Source organism: Diabrotica virgifera, chromosome 4 (genome assembly GCF_917563875.1).
Source record: "Diabrotica virgifera virgifera chromosome 4, PGI_DIABVI_V3a".
Taxonomy (NCBI): domain Eukaryota; kingdom Metazoa; phylum Arthropoda; class Insecta; order Coleoptera; family Chrysomelidae; genus Diabrotica; species Diabrotica virgifera.
In genome coordinates, this window is record NC_065446.1 from 233,053,646 (window position 1) to 233,075,252 (window position 21,607).

At 31.6% G+C, this 21,607-nt stretch overlaps 1 protein-coding gene and 1 long non-coding RNA gene across 3 annotated transcripts in view; one reads left to right on the forward strand and one right to left on the reverse strand.

Annotated features, from left to right (window-relative positions):
* Nucleotides 1-1,102: 1,102 nt before the first annotated feature.
* Nucleotides 1,103-6,057, forward strand: LOC126883339 (uncharacterized). The gene is made up of 3 exons (XR_007697616.1): nt 1,103-1,712; nt 4,701-4,849; nt 5,875-6,057. It is a non-coding gene; the product is annotated as an uncharacterized LOC126883339 (long non-coding RNA).
* A 3,201-nt stretch (nt 6,058-9,258) lies between these two features.
* The window catches only part of LOC114327532 (autophagy-related protein 2 homolog A), a 165,628-nt gene continuing 153,279 nt past the window's right edge, over nt 9,259-21,607 (reverse strand). For both annotated transcript variants that reach the window (XM_050648778.1, XM_050648779.1), the window contains exons 25-27: nt 18,726-18,880; nt 18,525-18,668; nt 9,259-9,769 (exon numbers count right to left, since the gene is read on the reverse strand). In XM_050648778.1, coding sequence (XP_050504735.1) covers nt 9,521-9,769; nt 18,525-18,668; nt 18,726-18,880 — 548 coding nt within the window. In that variant the 3' untranslated portion in view covers nt 9,259-9,520. The remainder of the gene's footprint in view (nt 9,770-18,524; nt 18,669-18,725; nt 18,881-21,607) is intronic.

The following is a 21,607-nucleotide window of genomic DNA, read 5'->3' on the forward strand; positions in this document are numbered from 1 at the left end:
ACAATATATAAACATACAAATGTAATAAGAATTATTGTTCGCTAATAGCCAATTTGGCTGATGCGATTTTGTTAATAAAAAAATTACTTATAACAAAAACTTGTGCAAAACCGAAGAGAGGCATTTATATTAAAATTTATTTATTTTGCGTTCATTTTCAAATTCGCCGTGCGGCGCTTAGAGAGGGCATCACGTGACTAAAAACGACCAATGACCTCGACCTCACTTCGGCTCGGCTGCTTCGGCCATCTTGGCCACCTTGCCGTGCGTGAGTGATCGTTGTTTGTTTTTATTTGTGCTTTTTAAGAATATCTTTTTAATTCGGATACTTTTATAATAGCTTTAATAGTATTATTAACATAGTGTATAAAATGGTGTCCTGTCCACGCAGTTGGAGTAGCAGATGCAAATGTAGATAAAAAATCTTCAGGATTTACCTATGGAGACCTGTAAGAAGGAGTGGAAACGCAATGCATCGTTTGTGGGCTAACTTTTCAACCTCTAATTCAACTTTCAGCAATCGCCGCTAGAGGCGCAAGTGTTCGAATAGGTGCTACAAATACATTAGCTCTTATGGACTTATTTAATATTTAACTCATTTTATTTTTGTTTTTAGCGTAATTAGACATTCATTTATTGGTGGATTGTAGCTGAATGTTTTATGCCAAAAACAAATTATTTTAACCTTATAACATATCGACGTGTGGTAAAAAGTGTATTCTTTTTATACCATTGTAGATGGAGATGTGACATCAAATTTAAATTTGTCATTACTTTAATATGTAGGACAGCTTATTTTGAAGCGGAAATATTTTCTCACATTATCTAACTGCCACATTTTTATACCAATGGTATTTCAACTGCAAATTAATTTTTTAATATCTTTGTAACTGATATCAAAAAGTTTGTTAGTTGAAAAAATTGACTTAACTGTACGTAATTGTTTTTAAAAAGTTTAAAAAGTTATTTAAATAATTTGAAGTTTATTGATCAATTTTTTTTTAATTATTCTTTTTATCAAAATTTAAACTGCTTTTTCTTTTGAATACTATCATTTATCTATATTCTGAAAGCTTACCTATCAGATGTTTAAATTTAGTTAATAAAAATATATGTCTATAAACTACGCAGACGATAGTCTGACTTTTATAAAATTAATGTTAATTTTTGTGAAATATTTTGTCTCAAAAAATGCATTGTTTCGACAGAAAAACTTTCCAAGATCCTCCTACTATTATCACTATAATTTTCAGGTTAAAATAAAAACCAATAATAGGGACAAATTTTATTTACACCGAAGGAAATAACATACAAACGAATAGGTATAATCCATGAACGTTATAAATAACATAAAGACAAATATTTATAAAAAGTCTTTATTAACTTCATTAAGTTCCCTTTTAAATTTTTTATCGGAACGATAACTCAATATAAATCCCGGTACGAAGCAAGTTCTTTTAGTGTAAGCTTTCTTGGCACTCATATTTAAATAATATTAACCACCAAAACCAATAATCTTATATTAACTACGAATAATTAATTATTTTCGAAATTTTCACATTCACTCCAATCAAAAGTAGCATCTATCTCTACGCCACCGCCGCCCTAGCGAGAAACCAAGCAAACAGGCAAAATCGTGTACAAAAATTTCAAGGTCGTCCTATCTCGATTCCTCTCCTCTGTGTAGGTCTCCATAGATTTACCTTTCAAAGGTTAGTATGCAAATATGTAAACAAAGGCATGTCCTGTATTTCAGAAAATAAATTAATAGAATTGGTTCTACAACTAGGTTCGCTTTCAAGATGCAGTAGAAATAAACAAACCAAGACACGTTAAATGCTACTAGGAGCACTCCTGAATCATAATTTACAATGTATAAACTTTGGAAATCATGATTTGGGATTTACAATGTATATACATTGTAAATTATGATTCGGTTGTGCTCCTAGTGGCATTTGACGTGTCTTGGTTTGTTTATTTCTACTGCATCTTTAAAGCGAACCTAGTTGTAGTTTCCTTTATTGGTAGACTGATTAGGGATATGAAATTTATACCAATGAATTCTGTTTCACTTACTGATAATTGGTCATATCCATTTATTATTTTAATAATTGTGAATAAGCACAAGAATAACAAATGAAGAAATCCTGAGAAGAATTGGTACAGAACGACAACTGATGTGCACAATTAAACAGAGAAAAACGGCATACCTGGGACACATAATTAGAAATGAAAGATATCAGTTTCTGCAAACCTTAATTGAAGGAAAGATCGAAGGAAGAAGGGGAGTGGGCAGGAAGAAAATGTCATGGCTCCGTAATGTCAAACAATGGACAGGACTAAAAAACATAGGAGACCTAATACATACTGCAAGGGATAGAGAAAAATGGTCAAACGTGATCGCGAACATCCATTAGTGGATTGCATAAGAAGAAGAAGAAGAATAAGCCACAAACTACAAACTTCGCTTATTCCTAACTAAAATAGCAAATATAGATAATAACAAAAGGATTATTTGTAAAATTAAAATAATTCTTCTTTTTGCGTTTTTGCTTATAGTCCTGTCGCCAGGGGGGGTACAACGGCCTCGTTAATTCAGATGGACTTACTCAAGTTTTTTTTATGTATTTTGACCCGTAGAACACGAATTTTTTGGGTAACAGTTGATCCGGATGTCGATAAGATTGTTATAGACCAAGAACTTGAGGAATCAAATAACAGCGATTTTTGGCAAAACAAAACAATATTTTGTATTTTTTGGGCCATTTTAAGTAAAAAATATTTCTACAAGTTTTTTCGTAGGATGCACAGTTTTCGAGATAAACGCGGTTGAACTTTAAAAAAATCGAAAAATTGCAATTTTTGAACCCGAATAACTTTTGATTAAAAAATAAAATAGCAAGTCTGCTTACCGCATTTGAAAGTTTAAGTCAAATTATATCGGTTTTGATTATTTGCATTGGTAAAAATTTATTTTTTTATTGTTTAACAAAGCTATAAACACGTAGGGTTTCCCGTGCTTTTACATGCGTTTTAACGCATGTAACGTAGAAATAGTCTTGATTGCACTAGTACCTATTCTACCTACTCGTTCGATTTTAAATGAGAAATCATAGAAACATCACTCACGCACTAGTTGTTTGTAGCTTTGTTTAGCAATAACACAATAAATTTTTAGCAATGCAAATAATCAAAACCGACATAATTTGACTTGAACTTTCAAAGGCGCTAAGCAGAATTGCTATTTTATTTTTTAATCAAAAGTTATTCGGGTTTAAAAATTGCAGTTTTTCGATTTTTTGAAAGTTCAACCGCGTTTATCTCGAAAACTGTGCATCCTACTAAAAAACTTGTAGAAATATTTTTTGCTTAAAATGACCCAAAAAATACAAAATATTGTTTTGTTTTGCCAAAAATCGCTGTTATTTGATTCCTCAAGTTCTTGGTCTATAACAATCTTATCGACATCCGGATCAACTGTTACCCAAAAAATTCGTGTTCTACGGGTCAAAATACATAAAAAAAATTTGGGTAAGTCCATCTGAATTAACGAGGCCGTTGTACCCCCCCTGGCGACAGGACTATTATGTATGCGTTTATAAACAGGATGGTAGACCACACACTATAATTATAATACATAGTACCAACTAATGAATACACAGAATATTATAGTCGGTTCGCTAAACTCAGTCTAAGTACTACTGAGTCTCAGACACAATTGGCTTGTGATTTTAGTAAATAATTTTGCCAATTTGCTAAAATTGGCAAAAAAAATAATACCTAACTAAATAGTTAATAATTGAATCGTTTATTTCAGAAAGGGGTCAAGTCACAATTACCTACTTTTGAGAAAATCAAGTTTACACACTGTTTACATTCAACAGACAATCACTTTATATAAAATAAAAATTCTACCTAACAACCTGGAGTATTTGTCAAAAAGTGTTGTATTTTTTAAAAATGTGCCTTGTTAATTTGTTTACGAAAAAATAATTAATTTTTTGCACTTATTTTGTCAAGATTTGTCACTTGACCCCTTTCTGAAATAAACGATTCAATTATTAAATAGTTAGTAATTTTGGCAAAATTCGCCAAAAACAAAAAAAATTACCTACTAAAATCACTAGCCAGTTGTGTCTGAGTTTGGGGAACTGACTATTGGGACCGTGCAAGTTCGGCAAAGCGACCTCTATTTCTACGCTCGGTACTTTTATTCGCACTTTTAATTATATTGGCCAATTATATTAGTCCTGGTTGCTGGATAATTGTCAAGACCATAGTCCAAAAAAATAATAAGAAGAAAAAAATAAGATGCAGGTTATGTTTAGCAAACGTAAACAATTGTATGTAGTAAATAAAATCCGTTATTAAAATGCAGTACCACAAGCAAAATACAATTAATTAAATTTACCTTTATATAATAATTGCATATCATATCAATATTGTGGAGCAATATATAATTTTTCTGAGTCAATGACAGAAGGTATGAAATATACGTAAATTTGACAATTTCAATTGACAATATGAATTATTTAAGATAGTTGCAATATTTCTCCGCGACTCGCGCACGGTCGTTTGTCGTTTCCCTTTCCAAGTACTTGCACACCGCGAATACTAATAAACAATTTCTAAGCTGTTTTATAATATATAACTAAAATTTGTTAATAATGCTTAGTAATGCATATATTTTGTATTTTTAGCTTTCCGGAAGATCCTGCGAAGAAGGCATGAAGTATAGATCAGATTTGTTAATAGAGGAGTATGTTATTTAGAAAAAGATATTGACAGAACTTCACTTGCATCTGTTCGTTTGAGAGACTGTGCTGTTCCAATAGCTTATGTCACACAGGTTATATGCTTAAACTAATTAATAATACAGTCCGTACAATATAGATACTGTTGCAATTCATTATCTACATCAGAGATCTAAGTTGACATTGTTGCCCAATTACAAAAAATTTTTGAATTCATTTTAAGTCAAATATATCACATAATTATTGCGAAGTAGATTATACAACAAAACAGATTAATATTCAATGTAAATAAATAAAAACATCAGAAATAGAAAACAAGAATTAAGTTATAATCTTATGTTATAGTTATTAAGGTACCAAGGGTATTATAAGGATAATAACGCTTGAGGTCAATGGTGTATTAAACAAGGGCCTTCAGCCTGAGGGATATACGTAGACCGAAAGCGTTATTATTATAATACCTGTGGTGCCTTCAACGTTTAATGTCTGACTAAATTATTCTTTAAATGCGAAAAATTTGAATGAATTTTGAATAAATTAGTTTTTAAATAAGTACATTTACCAGTAACACTAGTAACGTAATTGTGGTAACCATAGTTTTACTTAGGTTGATATTTGTCAACTTGACAGTATCTAAGTAGTTATTTAAATTTAATGCCCAAGGGCATTACTTTTCAAAATAACGCCCTAGAGCGTTATATCGTACTTAACAGACTCCGAAATAATGTCATTATTTGTCAAATAATATACCAGTCGGACATTAAAGTAAATAATAAAAACAATAAATATAATGAATACTAAATACTTATTTGTTTGTGAAAAAGCTATTTCTTTGTGGCTTTTTTGTAATTAACTATTCTAATGGGGAAATAAGCCACAATTTACTTGAAAAAATAATTTTATTAAGGTTTCTACTTCAACATCCGACGTCGTTGTCAAAATACAAAATGTTCATTATTATTATTTTATTTATTAAATATTATTTATTATTTATTTAAATATTATCTAATATTTTATTTTTTTATTATTATTTATGCATATTATTACCTGTAAATAATATTTCTTCTGATTGTTAATTGTAAAGGATAGAAAAATTACCTTTTATTTTATTTTCTTTTAGAATCAGCCGAGAGAAGTGGTCTACAAAAAACCAGGAAGGAATTTTAATATGTGGCTACGAAAAGCTAAAGAAAGGTTTACAAAGCAAATGTGACACATTTTTTTATAATATTTAGGAATGTCAGTAAATTACATTAAAAAAAAATGTATGAAAAGTTTTTTGCAATAAAAATGTTTATATTTATCAAGGATGTATTATTTGTTATGGCCACATATCGTCAGTGAAGTGACAATACCTCCTATCTGTTTTTTCATGAGATTTGTAAGATAGACTAAAAACTTGTTTGGGCCACCTCCTGTTTTCATATATTTTTTGACTTGTTTTGCAGTAAATTCAATTATCTATTTACTACAAAACAAGTCAGAACTTACGTATAAAAACAGGTGACCTTAAAAAATGTTTTTCGTCTCCTGCACACCTCATGAAAAACATATAGGAGGTATTATCACATCCCTGACGATATATTTCAGAGAATGTCTAAAAAATATACTATGAATGTTCAAAGAATGTTCGTAGACATTCATGGAATGTTCCAACAAGACATTCAGTCTAAAAAATATACTGTGAATGTCCAAAGAACATTCATGGAATGTTCCAACATTCATGGAATGTTCCAACAAGACATTCAGTCTAAAAAATATACTGTGAATGTCCAAAGAACATTCATGGAATGTTCCAACAAGACATTCAGTCTAAAACATATACTGTGAATGTCCAAAGAACATTCGTAGACATTCATGGAATGTTCCAACAGAACATTCTAAGAATATTTAAAATGCTGACACAGCACTTTCCTGGGACTTTCCAGGGACATTCGTGTGCATTTGGGGACATTCCAGGAATGTTTTCAATGTCCTGTGAGTACCTTCTAGGAACATTCCTGTAATGTTTTGTGTTATTAGGGTATATCCGAGGGAACATGTTAGTAAAGTGAGGACTTGTGAAACAGAACGAAGGTGGAAGATGTAATTGGAAGAATTGCGCAAATAAAATGGAACTGGGTAGGACACGTGGCACGGCAAAACATCAAAACGTGGATGAGAAACATTGTACATTAGAGACCACGCGAGCGCAGTTGTAGTAGAAGACCACAAAAACGATGGCTAGACGACGTCAAACCCAATATGGGGAGAAACTGGCACCAAATAGCACAAAACAGAGAATGAAGAACTCATGGAGAGGCCTTTGTCCAGGAGTGGATGCTAACAGGCTGAAGAAGAAGATCAAAGTAATAATGTCCGTCATGACAAAATAGGAAAAGGTACGAAAAGAAACGAAAGAGGAGAAAGGCTGATCCAATTCTGCCAAGACACGGATATGGTTGTAACGAAATATTTTTTTAAAATTAGATCAAAAAAGGTTTTATACATGGAAACATCCGGTGATACCTCATTACCAGCGCAGCGTTACCTCGATAAATAAGCTAATAAAATCTTTTTGAATTTTTTGTTTTACATAATCCAGTAACGAGTTCTGATGTCCACCGCAAAATCCATTCTTTTAGGTGTCTGTCAAAATTTGTCACCGTTGGCTTATTTTTCAATATTTTTCCTTGGACATTTGCATTTTATTTAAATTATTTAAACATTTTAAGCTGTATTCCCGGCGAAATTAAATTTTGAAATTCCCGCGTAATTTCACACTTGATAGTTCCGATGCTTGGATCGCTTAATTTCATATCCAAATAAAGCGTTGTCGTGAAGCATCTAGAGGTAGGTGATTTGTGATTAAGAACATGGGAGAAACTCAAAAATATTCTACTGTAGTGTATACAGGATGTCCCGGAAAATAATGCGTTCTTTATAGGTATAGGTAGAGAACACCATATAGAACAAAAAACTCTTATAACATTTTTTTCTAAATGCAACCGTTTGACCAAAAAATTAAAATACATTTTGGTATGCAAATTAAAATGTGGCAACTATGTGAGGTACGAAAATTTAAACGTAGTCAGTCCCATGTGTAGTAAACAGATAGTTTGGAAGAATCCTGTGTAGTGCCAATGCCGAAAATGTTTTCAAATTGTGAGTGCATTACCTATTATGTTATTATGTTGATTATTTATGGCAGATAACTAAATGGAGAGGCATACTATAATTTTTTTTCATTCAAAATGTTTTGCCTGTATTTCTCGTATCAATACGCGTTTTTGTGAAAGTGGGCTACTTTAAATATTTATTAGGTATACTAATTATTTTCAAGTAAGTAATTAATTTACTTAATTATTTTAGTTCACAAATAAACAAATTACTGATACATTATCTGATGTATTTAATTTCCACTCTAAACTCCAATGTAATTCAGTTAAAGCCCTCGCCATTTAAAGCTTACTAAATACATAATACTAGTTCAGTTAAAGGATTTGTTTTATGTTAAAAGACGTATAGTTCGTTTAAAATTGTGGAATAGGTATTTCAATACATTTAACAAAAAATAATTTTAGTAAACAAATAGTAAATACATAAGTACTATTAGATTGGATTATTTTAAATACTGGAAATCACAAACGACTTCTATTTATCTGTTATTATTCCGTAGCTCGTACGATGTTGCCAGGCGATCTAAATTTCTGAACATTAAAATACAGGTATATGGAAAATAATGTAATGTTTTTTTTAAACGGTTAACTTTAGAAAAAAATGGTATTCTTTTTCTCATAGACATCTTTCAGTGCGTCACAGTTTTTCGATTTCTTTCTAACGCATTAAATTGTATGTGACAGAAAAAAGGCACGTCTGTGATTACAGATATTTATAACATTTATTCTAGTTGTCGATAGATGGCGCTACAATCGAAAAAAAATTATTTACGAATTATATAATATATCTACGAATATAATTTGTACAATTTATAAGACTATACAAATCAAAGAAAATACCATTTTATAAATGCAATAAACACAATGGATTTATTTTTATGCCAAATTGCAAATAAAATGTGACAACTGTCAGATTTAACTAAAATGTCATGTCACTAAAATGTATATTATCACGGACTTACCTTTTTTTCTATCATTTGTGACGCACTGAAAAATGCTCACGAAAAGAAGCATATAGGACTTTTTTGTTCTAGATTGTATATTCTATCCATACCTTGAAGGAACGCACTATTTTTCGAGACACCCTGTATAAAAGAAAGCGTTAATTTACCAGAGAGAAATACACTTTAGCTCCGGCAGCTGAGCGAGCACCTAGAGCTAGAGAGAGCCAGAAATACGCATGCACTTAAAACCGATATAGACAGTTTTAAATTTCGAATTTTACCAAAATATTTTAGAAACTTATTTTTAAAGCTATAAAGAATTGAAAAATGCAAAACAATAGTTTTTGATTTTTTGACAATTCTAAAGTGAACTAGTATGTTAATTGTAAATAAACAACAAAACAAGGTAAGATCAGTTTATTTACAAAACTATCATAGAAATAAATATATGAAAAACAATTGAAATCTCTTTAAAATATCCGATCGAATAAAATCATATATTATATGGTCAATAATTTCAATCTACATAAAAAAATACTTGAAAAAAGCGCAATATCTTTACACTTTGTTTATTTGGTCCTATAGAAACGAACCTATAAAGTTAAAAACCACTTGTAAATCACTTAAATATACAAAATAACAAAGTTAATCACAATTACAGTCTTTATTTTTTATCACAATACACGCCGGCATCACTGCGCCATTTTTGATTTGCTTCTCTTCGAGCGTCGGGCACTAACTGACTGCGCATGCCTCCTAGTACGTTGCTAGTGGCTTCAGACGCAAGTATAATTGGCTTCAGTATGGTTGGAGGGATTTGACGTAGGACGCCGCCTACTGCGCCGCTGTATCCCTTTTGTTCTTTTTCCTGAGCGGCTACTTGGACGATGTTGTCAGCTGTCTCACCAATGCCCTATAACAAGTGTTTGTATTTAGTAAAGTCTGTTAGTTTGCAACTGTCAGCTTATAACACAAAATGTAAGGGTAACAACAGAACAAGTGGGTCTCGGTGGAGGTGGAGGTCGCGGTCGATGTAAAAGAAACACATTGTAGTGAATGGAAGAGAACAGATCAAGTAAGTCGCGGTAGAGGTTTAGCTCGATGCCATCCAGGAGGTTTACATCGATGCTGTTGAAAATAAAGTGAGTTTGTTTTACATGGATGTCTACTGCGCGGCCTACAAGGATGCTTCCCCGTGATTGGTCCGTTCGAAGCTAAGTTGTCATTACCTGCGCTATCTGAGTTGATACTTTTTATATAATCCCTTTTTTGTATTCAGTTTATTTTTGAATTTCTAAAGTAATTAAATTCAGTAAATTTTTGAAATATGAATAGGCTATTGATTATGTACTATAGAAAGGAACTACAACGTTAACGGGGTTTTATTATTTCATATGTAAATCAATCTCTATATATGAAAAAACCGCGGAGTGCTACCATTTAAAGGGGTGCGTTTTTGAGAAATGGGTGAATTAGTCCCTGGGCACAGGTTACATTAGGGTGAGTTCTATGCACTTTTGGTACAAACATATCTACATAAAAATTGTTCCTCGTTAAATTTGCTATCTAAATATCACTTTTTAAAGTCAATGATACTTTTTTTACAAAAATATATTCAAAAGAAAAAGCACAAAGAAACCCAAAAGAAAAAAAATTTGTTTTTTGTCCCATAACTTTTGTCCACGAGGATATAGGTATAGACATTGCATTACAGAAAAAAAACCTACATATTTCTTCTTTAAAATGTTGTTTAGTAGAGGTAATTAGAATTTATAGTTTTCGAAATATGATTTTTTAAAGTTCGCCACTCACAGCAATGTTGGGCAATTTTCCTTGTTATTTCGCAAATATTATTCTGTAACTTTTTTCTACGTAACTTTAGGCATATGCAATAGTACATGTAAGAGGAATAGAAATCAATTATATTTAAAATGTTCTACTGTATAATGTTGTAGTACTTCTTTTAAAGAGGTTATCTTTTTTAAGATTTTATACTTTTAACGAGTTTTATATTTTTTACGATTATTTTTTAAATTTCCCATTATAACTTTTTTTTCTACATTTAGGTATATAATAAAAAAGAAAGCTTGTTCTGTTTACTTTAAAATGGTGTATTATAAAAAAATTCTAGGATTATTTTTGAATAAGATATGCTTTTTCAAAATGTAATAAGTACTTGCAACGATTTTTGATTTTAGGATTATTTTTTAAATTTCTCATTATAACTTTTTTTTGTGATTGTGTGTTATGATTGAATCTTATTTTTTATAGGTAATACTTTGGATCCACTTGACTCGGCCGGGCGAACTTCAAAATATGGATTAATTCCAATATTTACTGTCAAAGCTCCTGCACCACAAGCTTTGCTTGAAAAAATAGCATGTAAATGTACCAAAGGATGTACAAAAAACTGCGGTTGTAGGAAGATAGGAATTAGTTGTTCAATATTCTGCAAAGGGTGATGGGTACTAATTATGGGAACTCTAAGATAACTGAGGTGTCAGAGGAAGATATTGAAGCTAATGCTAACGAAGAGATGGAATTTAATTTTGAAAAATGTTTAAATGTAAACGTTTAAATAATTTTAACTAAAGTGATGTTTTCTAAGACTAATTTTTATGTAATTTTTGTAAAAGAAATAATTTTGAATAATAAAGGTAAAAAAATATCAAAGAATAACTCGGTTTCGATTATTTAAATATAGATGATACACCATTTTAAAGAACAGAAAGTAAGCCCTCTATATTGAGTAATATAGTATATTCATGTACAAGAAAAAAAAGTTATAATGAGAAATTTTAAAAATAATCGTAAAAAATGTAAAAACTAATATTTTCCTATATTAGGTATTATATAATATATAATATACTATATATCGTATAATATTATATAATATATAATAAATTGTATAATAATTTTATTTTTATATTATATTATAAAAAATCGTTAAAAGTATAAAACCTTGAAAAACCATAATCTCTTTAAAAAAAGTCGTTCAACGCTATACAGTAGACTTGAGTAGACCATTTTAAAGGTAATTGATTTCTTTTCCTCTTACGTGTACCATTGAATATACCTAAAGTTACGTAGAAAAAAAGTTACAGAACAATATTTGCGAAATAACAAGGAAAATTGCCCAAAATTGCTGTGAGTGACGAACTTTGAAAAATCATATTTCGAAAACTATAGATTCTAATTACCTCTATTAAACAACATTTTAAAGAAGAAATATGTAGCTTTTTTTTCTCTGAAGCAATGTCTATACCTATATCCTCGTGGACAAAAGTTATGGGACAAAAAACAAAATTTTTTTCTTTTGGGTTTCTTTGTGCTTCTTCTTTTGAATATATTTTTGTAAAAAAAGTATCATTGACTTTAAAAAGTGATATTTAGATAGGAAATTTAACGAGGAACAATTTTTATGTAGATATGTTTGTACCAAAAGTGCATAGAACTCACCCTAATGTAACCTGTGCCCAGGGACTAATTCACCCATTTCTCAAAAACGCACCACTTTAAATGGTAGCACTCCGCGGTTTTTTCATATATAGATGTCCATTGACCATATGTAATAATAAAATCCCGTTAACGTTGTAGTTCCTTTTAGCTATCTTATTTTGAATATAATCAATAGCCTAGAAGGAGGATCTGATTATTTGCAGCTGACATTTAATCACTATCATCACTTGACTGACACAACATCGCAAAAGCGTAGTCTTTTGTCATTCAAATTTTATCAAACTACTTCACTTGATAGTGTTTCTAGCTCGACTGACAGTGCAGGTGACCTCCTTGCTATGCGCTGTTGACATCGACCGCGACTTAACTAGTAGCATCCACCGCGACCTACACCTCCACCTCGACCTACTTGTTCTGTTCTTACCCTAAGACTTCAAATAGAGGTTACGAGTTACCGTCAGGGCCATAAACCATTCCCGTACGGATGTAGTTGAAACCAATAAGGTTTTTCTTGAAAAATTACGAGTTATGCATTAATTTGTTTAGTCACATAACTAAAAGGAGGAATCCGCCAAGGAGACTCGCTCAGCCCATTGTTATTTAATATGGTGATGAATGAAATAATTCACGAAGTAAGAAAACGACATGGATACCATATGGGAGCGCTTAAAATCACGATACTATGCTATGCCGATGATGCAGTACTAATTGCTGATAACGAGGATGACCTACAAAGGCAGCTCCACACTTTCAATATCACAACAAACAAACTTAATATGAGAATATCAGTAGAAAAAACTAAATGTATAGTGATAATTAACTATTTTTATGGGAAATAGACCACAATTAAATTGAAAAAAATGACGACACCCGATTTGGGCGTCGAAACGTTAATAAAATTATTTTTTTCAATTTAATTGTGGCCTATTTCCCATAAAAATAGTTAATCATAAAAATGCCACAAGGAAATAGCTTCAGAACAGTATAGTGATAAGTAAAGAGCCGCGTAGATGCAAGTTAGAAATAGACGACAAAATTGTAGAACAAGTAATGAAATTCAATTACCTAGGAGTAGAAATCACTAGCGACAGGAATATAAGAAAAGAGACCACAACACAAACAACAAAAGCAGCAAGAGTAAGTGGTTGCCTCCGAGAAACCATATTATGGAGAAACAAATATCTGACCACGGAAACCAAAATAAAAGTATACAAGTATATAAAACAACAATATCGAAATGAAAGTATTAAGATCATAATTTCTAACAAATAATGCTCTCGTTGTTTTCGATAACACCAGCTATCACACAAAATTAGTGGAAAAGTTACCAACGGTATCATGGAAAAAAGTAGATATAATAGAGTGGCCCCAACGCAAAACAATACCGTATGATCAGACTATGCTTAAAACGCAATTATTACGAATTGCAAGGCAACATAAATAGAACTATAAAAAATATGTCATTGAGGAAATGGCAAAAACAAAATGAATAACGGTATTACCATTGTCTCTATAGGGAGATAATTGGTCAGCCCAATAGGTAAATATGTTTGATTCAAATTGAGACAGTGACCACAATTTCTGTCAGGGTCGCAACGTCAAAATTCATAGACACCAAGTTGGATATGATCCTATTCATAACACCCCAACTCGCATACATATTAAGAAAAATAAATATACAGCGTGAGTCACCTCTAACGGGACGGAAGATTACAGCGAAATGGTAAAAGATTTGAAAAAATTTTTAAATTAGTAGTTTGTAAGTTGATAAAATCTACATTTTAAAATTATTTTGAAATATACAGGGTGTCCCAATAAATGGCGGCGTATCAAAGTTATATTTTTTCTTATGGAACACCCTGTATTTTATTGCATTTTATAATTGTCCGCAAAAAATAAGGTATAGTTTCATAAGGTTTCCCTATACCTATGTACAGAGTGTTCTGAGTTATGTTGACTTTTCTTAAAGTGAAGTTTTAAAAGAAGGCTTATTGTCAAGTTATTTAAGAAACTATGAAAAAAATACTTTTACATCTAAATAGTTGGATATTGGTTGAATGTATTCCATGATTAATTATTAGACAATTATTTACAGGGTGTTTAACATTTATAGTTTCATTATTGGATTATTCAATGTGTCATATGATGCTTATTTTAAATGGAATACCATGTATATTAATACACCATTATACTAAACGGAGTCAACTCTTTCGAATGGTATATGGATGTCCCATACCTAGGTCTAATAGTTATTGCGTAATTTAGAATTATTTAAATTCTTAATCTGTAAATCGAGTTTAAAACAAAAGATGTATCTCATTGTATGACATCGTCATTTTATGACAGTACGGTCTAGTAATTATCAAAAATATAAACATCCGTGTATGATATTCAAATTTAATTGTTCCTAAAAATGAATAATCACGTTATCTACGAAAGAGTAAACATGGTACTTTGCATTGGGGAGTGTTTGCAAACGTCTTACCTTCTTAAGTTTACCCTCAAAAGTATCCTGATATAACACCCAAAAAGGACGTTTTTGAGAGATTTCAATAGATTCCGTGCTACTGGTAATGTTGCATACGGAAAGTTAAATAAAAATAAACCAGTTATTTGTGATGACGTTAAGGAGCTTGATGTCCTGCTTTCTGTTACGGAAAACCCAAATACTAGTAAAGAAAAAAATTCGGGTGAATTGTAAATCAGTCAAACGACTGTTAGAATACTTAAGAGAAACCACTATTATCCATATAAAACTCAACTACACCAGTATTAGACCAAACAGGATTATGATAAATATTTAACTTATCGTTTATGAACTTTAGACTTTATAGAAGATCCTGATTTTTTTTTAATGTATTGTATACAGACCAATATACCTACTTTTCATAATAATGGTCTAATAAATAGACATAATTTTCATTTCATTATGATACAGTAAACAAACATTTATTTCGTACAATTTAAAAATCGAGAGTGACTATAAATATTATTGTTAAAATCAATTTACCGTTTAAGAAAATGGTAAATTACGCAAAAACTATTACTCCTAGTTATAGAACATCCCTATACCATTCGGAAGAGGAACCTGTGCTTAGTACAATAATTTATTAATATACATGGTGTTTTATTTAAAATAAGCATCATATGACATATTAAATAATCCAATATTGAAACTGTAAATTTTGAACACCCTGTAAATAAATGTGTAATAATCAATCATGGAATACATTAATTATAAAATAAAAACCAGACCGTACTGTCATAAGGTGACAATGTCATACAATGCCATTAATTAACTATATCTTTTGTTTTAAAATCAATTTACAGATAAAGAATTTAAATAATTGTAAATTACGCAAAAACTATGAGACCTAGGTATAGGACATCCATATACCATTCGAAAGAGGTAAAATTGTTTAGTATAATTATTTATTAATATACATGGTGTTCCATTAAAAATAAGAATCATATGGCACATTGAATAATCCAATAATGAAACTGTAAATTTTGAACACCCTGTAAATAAATGTGTAATAATTAATCATGAAATACGTTCAACCAATATCCAAATATTTAAATGTAAAAGTAATTTTTTTATAATTTCTTAAATAACTTGAGAATAAGCCTTCTTTTAAAACTTTACATTTTAAGAAAAGTCAACATAACTCAGAACACTCTGTACATAGGTATAGAGAAGCCTTATGAAACTATACCTTATTTTTTGCGGACAATTAAAAAATGCAATAAAATATAGGGTGTTCCATAAGAAAAAATATAACTGATACGCCGCCATTTATTGGGACACCCTGTATATTTCAAAATAATTTTAAAATGTATATTTTATCAACTTACAAACTACTATTTTAAAATGTTTTTCAAATCTTTTACCATTTCGCTGTAATCTTCCGTCCCGTTAGTGGTGACTCACCCTGTATAGAAGAGTATATTTAGAAATTGAATTAATGATGTCATGCTACTATACATTATGGTAGGGGAGCAAAGTATGCTAAATGTGCAGTCACTCGAGCGCTTTGGGGACCTATTGGGTTGTGAAGAGTAGGTCCTAAAACCAAAAAAGTTAAGAGTTCCATCTTAGTGGGCGCTTGCCATTTTTTAATTTAATTTTCCATTTCCAAGAATCGTTTCTTCCGACTATAACGCCATCTATCCATAATTCGAAAAAATGTTTCTAATAAAAGTTACTTATTTTTACGTAAGGAATCCAAATCTGCAATAAAAAAATGAGTACTCCTATTTAAGATTTTAAAGTAACCCCCCACCCCACCTCCGTAGGGGGTCGTCTTTGATGCCATGCGATAGATTTTTCAAAAATATTGAATAAGTGTATTTTAGTTTTTCGATCTGATGTTCAATTCGCGAAATATCGCAAGATTCGTATTTAAAATATTAAATTTACCCCCACCCCTCTCCGTGGGAAGTCGTGTTTAGTATCATTTGATAGATTTTTAAAAAATATTGAGTACATATTTTTTAGTTTTTCGATCTGTCATTTATTTCGCGAAATATTCGCTTTTTTTCTTGTGAAACTTTGGGACCCACCCATTTCCTTACGCCCGGCTCAAATCGTCAGATTTTTGAAATATACACTCTTTTGCATGTACTTAACTTACCTTATCTTAATCTGACAATTTCGAGTTTTTTAGGATAGATTTTTTTTCGGGCCCCCCTTAACGAACTCCCCTGTGTTAAGAGCCAATATATGGTAGAGGTACATCTGCAGGGTACCAGGTTTCTCGTCATATGATAATCTGACGCGCTCGAGTAACTGCAAAAATCCCCACTTGGGCTCCCCTACCATTATATTATATAATAGAATATCATTGGCTGCGTTCACCAGAAATAATCGGTTTAAGTTTCAACTGAACAGCTGTGTTTCGGCGCTTTAAAACTTCGTTCAGTCTGGTGAATGGTATTTTTCCGTTTGACACTTTCATAGTTGGTTTTGTTTTGTGTTCTCGCATGTTTTATGAATTATGAACTTAACCTAAAACGAGATTCGTTGTTTTTGTTTATTTTTATATCGTGCTATCGTTCAACGATAACTTGGACGTGTCTTACACAAATTTAATTCAAAAATGGATAATATAATACTACCTTTCTTGTTGTTTGATAATGACATGAACAAGAAATAATTTTTAGTGCTGCTGGCTGTGCTGGACTTGGCAGAACCATTGGATGATGATGAAGTATTCCCACCATAAATAAATAATAATTGTCACGAGAAATATGAATTATGTTGAAAATATTGTTCCTCAATACACAGATTTATAATTTCGTGAGCGTATACAGTCGGAAAAATGAAAGAATACCCATGAACGAACATATAAAACACGCTGTATTTTCCTGTCACCGTGTCACAAAGAAAATTGTCTAGTGTAAGTACATGTAACAATAATTATTACATGTACTTGCGCTGGCCAATCTTTTGTGTGACACGGTGACAGGAAAATACAACGTGTTTTATATGTTCGTTCATGGGTATTCTTTCATTTTTCCTACTGTACAATTATGTATCTATTAAGTTTCAATTACTTATAATAATTAAAACCATTGTAAAAGTAAATATTTTCAAATCAGCGCGCCATTACAATATATTTCTTAAACACGTTCAAGATTGAAGCGATCCAAATACTATGTTCAATAAAATGGCCGCTTCGTCAACACGTTGAAGTTTAGCCTAAATTGACATGACGTTCACCCGAAAAATCTTAACAGTTTCAAAGCGCTGACATAGCGCACTGGTCTGGTGAACGCACCCATTAATTCAATTTCTAAATATATTCTTCCATATATATTTATTTTTCTTAATATGTATGAGAGTTGAGGTGTTATGAATAGGATCGTATCTAGCTTGGTGTCTATGTATGTATTTTGACGTTGCGACCCTGACAGAAATTGTGGGGACATCTGGTGACTGTCTCAATTTGAATCAAACAAATTTTCCTATTGGGCTGACCAACTCTCCCTATATAAACAATGGTATTACGTTTGTCACCTTATCATTCTCCACTGAATCCAATAGAGTTAATGTGGGCTCAAGTAAAACGTGACCAGACAAAATACAACTTTATCTGAATAACTGAAAAGTATCACTGCCTCAATTGGCCTACTTAAATACTGTGGGCCCAAAAATAGCTATATTTCTGAGTTAGTCAAAAGATATTAAAAAGAAAATGTTTTCATACCTCTTTCACTAGTAAAAACGCATTCGTCATTCCTTCCCTGATATCTTGTGGTTGATGGTACCTCCTTCGTTTTCCCTTGGACTTGGCAAGTATCCTAACACTAGGACCAGGAGACAACATATCGTAGGCAGTTTCGGCAGTTATCTAAAAATTCAATATATACTGTAACATAATTATCAAGTTATCTGAACAAAAACATACCTGTATTAGATGAATTATTCTAGATGTCAATTCGAGCGCGGCCATTGCTGTCGACGTCGTAAAACTATTGGCTCCTCGTTGAAGTCCTCTAACGATCCTACCGTCTTTTTGGTACTGTTCGATTGGTAACCAGAACAGATCTCGAACTCCTTGGACTAAAAATTAAAACATTCATGTAATACTAACATATAACTATTCACCCAGGTAGACCTAACCTACACAGTAAGTGGACACTACAACGACGCGCCGACCCTCGCTCCATAGCATCGCTCGTATTGTATTATCGATCACCAGGTAAAATAAATGCATTATTTTAAATGCGAGGGTTCACGAACATGAAGAGTACGATACTATGGTCTAGGCAAGGATACGATGCGAAGGTCTCCGTTATGAACGTACCCTAAGACAATTACATTAAAAGAAAAAAATGGTTCCCAAGCCACCCAGAAAATTTTAGAGAAGCATTAGCAAAAGCTGACGTACCAATGACTACTGGAGACCCTGACAAAATGTGGGAATACACAAAGAAGTGGATCACTGAAGCAGTCAACAACACAAATCCCAAAAAATACTAGAAGGAAAAAACATTGAATGACTGAAGAGACTCTCAACCTTGTAGAAAAAAGAAGAGAACTTTAAAGCGGCACTTCAAATTTAATAAAAAAAAGAAATATAGATGGCACCATAAATAAAACTATAAAAACTTGTACAGAAAAATAATTGTACGAAAACGTGTCTGGGCAACTGGAAGAACATTCCTACCACCAAGAATCAAAGATAACAGATAACAGATAGAAAGATAACAGATAGACACAGATCATCAAAGATAATAGTGGAAATACCATAACAAACCCAGAAGGTATAGCAGCGGTGTGAAAACAATATTGCGAAACACTATTCTCCAATAACGAACGGACAATAATACAGAGAAAGGAAGTTATGAAAAAGAACCATAAATACTAAAATCAAAAATTGAGGCAGCGATAAAAAAGCTAAAATTAAGAGGTAGGTAGGCCCAAAATTTCGGCTCCGATGCTTTTTAAATGTATTCATTTGTTTTTCGAATCCTGAGAAAACTAATAAGTATTTTTGAAAAATTTAAACGCAGAATGAAAGATTACATTATTACCGAGGGCCGAAAGTCCCTGAAAACTTATATAATGTTTATTTTCATTCCAAAGAAATTCTTTGTTTATTCTAAGCTAAGGGACTTTCGGCCCTCGTTATTCGGTAATAATGTAATCTTTCATTCTATGTTTAAATTAAAAAAAAATATTTATTAATTTTCTCAGCATTCGAAAAAACGACGAAATTTAATGCATTTAAAAACCATTGGCGCCGGAATTTTGCGCCTACGCCCTTAAGAAAAGCTGGAGGGAAAAATAGAATAACTGTTGAGACACTCCAAAACACTGGGAGAGGTAGGGATTGAAGAAAAGCTTAGAATCTGCAATAAAATCTGGAATACTGGAAGGTGTCCAAATTACTGGGCTCACTTACTAAAATCTCACTCTTATTCTCATATACAAAAAAGGTTCATCGACAGATTGCAACAATTACAGTACAGTAGCATTAATATGCTATACGAGCAAAGTACTCTCACCAGCATCAATGAAAGACTAAAATCAATTCTCTAACCACATATTCCCCAAGAACAATGTCGTCCCAGGCTCAGATAGGAGAACAAGGGAACACATCTTATCTTATAAAATCCTAATGTGACAAGTTGCGCAGTCTGTCCGGTCTGGTTTCGATATGCAAACATTTAATGACGTTTAATAAACGTCATTTTATTTTGTTATATCTTTTTTATAACAGCTCCAGAATGAATGAATCGAATTAGCTAAATTCGATTTTAAAATATTTGTAGAAGTCCAATGAAGGTTTAAAAGGTGAGAAAATGTGATGAAATTGTAAAGAAAATAATAAAAACAACAATGTTATTGTCATATATACACAGTTATGGTCGCCTCGTATTTCCGTGAGACTGTGTAAAAATATAATGTATCTGTAATAAAAGCGAGCCATAAAAATGAAAGCAAAAGTACCCTACCAGGAGTAGTTATTAACTGCAAAACTATCAATGACTAAGATGTGTAAAATATAAAAGTTTTAAGGTTCTACATTCAGATGTTCCTGGTATGATATTTTAAAATATGGGCAATCACCCAGTTAAGTTTTCATCGAACTGTTGATCAGTCCACGTGGACAAAGAGCCACTCAAAAAATCGGATATTGCTGTTGTGACCAATCATAATGCGGTATCTTTTATCGGAAGAACTACTCACCCTTCGCTCAAGATATAACAATATTTGGCTGAGCGAGGCCATGCCATAAAATAGTTTATCACAAAGTGTCATCTTTCGGCTGATTGCAGCCGTCCAGTGGTGTGCACCAGGGACCCGGACCGTACCACTAAAAACAGAAAACCGAACCGAAACCGATATTTTTTAGTGGACCAGAACCGAAACTGAACCCTTATTTGATATTAAATATAATTTTTGGAACCGAACCGTAACACTTAATTTTTCAAACGGTTTTATCGGTTTTTTTCGGTTTTGTTGTTTATAATGTTATTTTTGTTTTTTTTTATATAAGTAAGTGCAAATAATTTTGCAGTGTTTTCCACTTTTGTTAATAAATAAAAAATACATTTCAAGATGTTTTATTATTTTTAAAATCAACTCAAAAACCATAAACAACAACTATGTTTTAATAATTTCTTCTTTTAATTCTGATCAACAAATGTTTCTGAAGTTGTTGAGGAAAATAATTTTTTTTGTATTTCAGAATATTGTCAAATATTTTATTTAACTAAATCGATGTCGCTTTAGCAAATTCTAAAATAATAATTTTTTTTATTTAAATTTATGTGTCTCGGC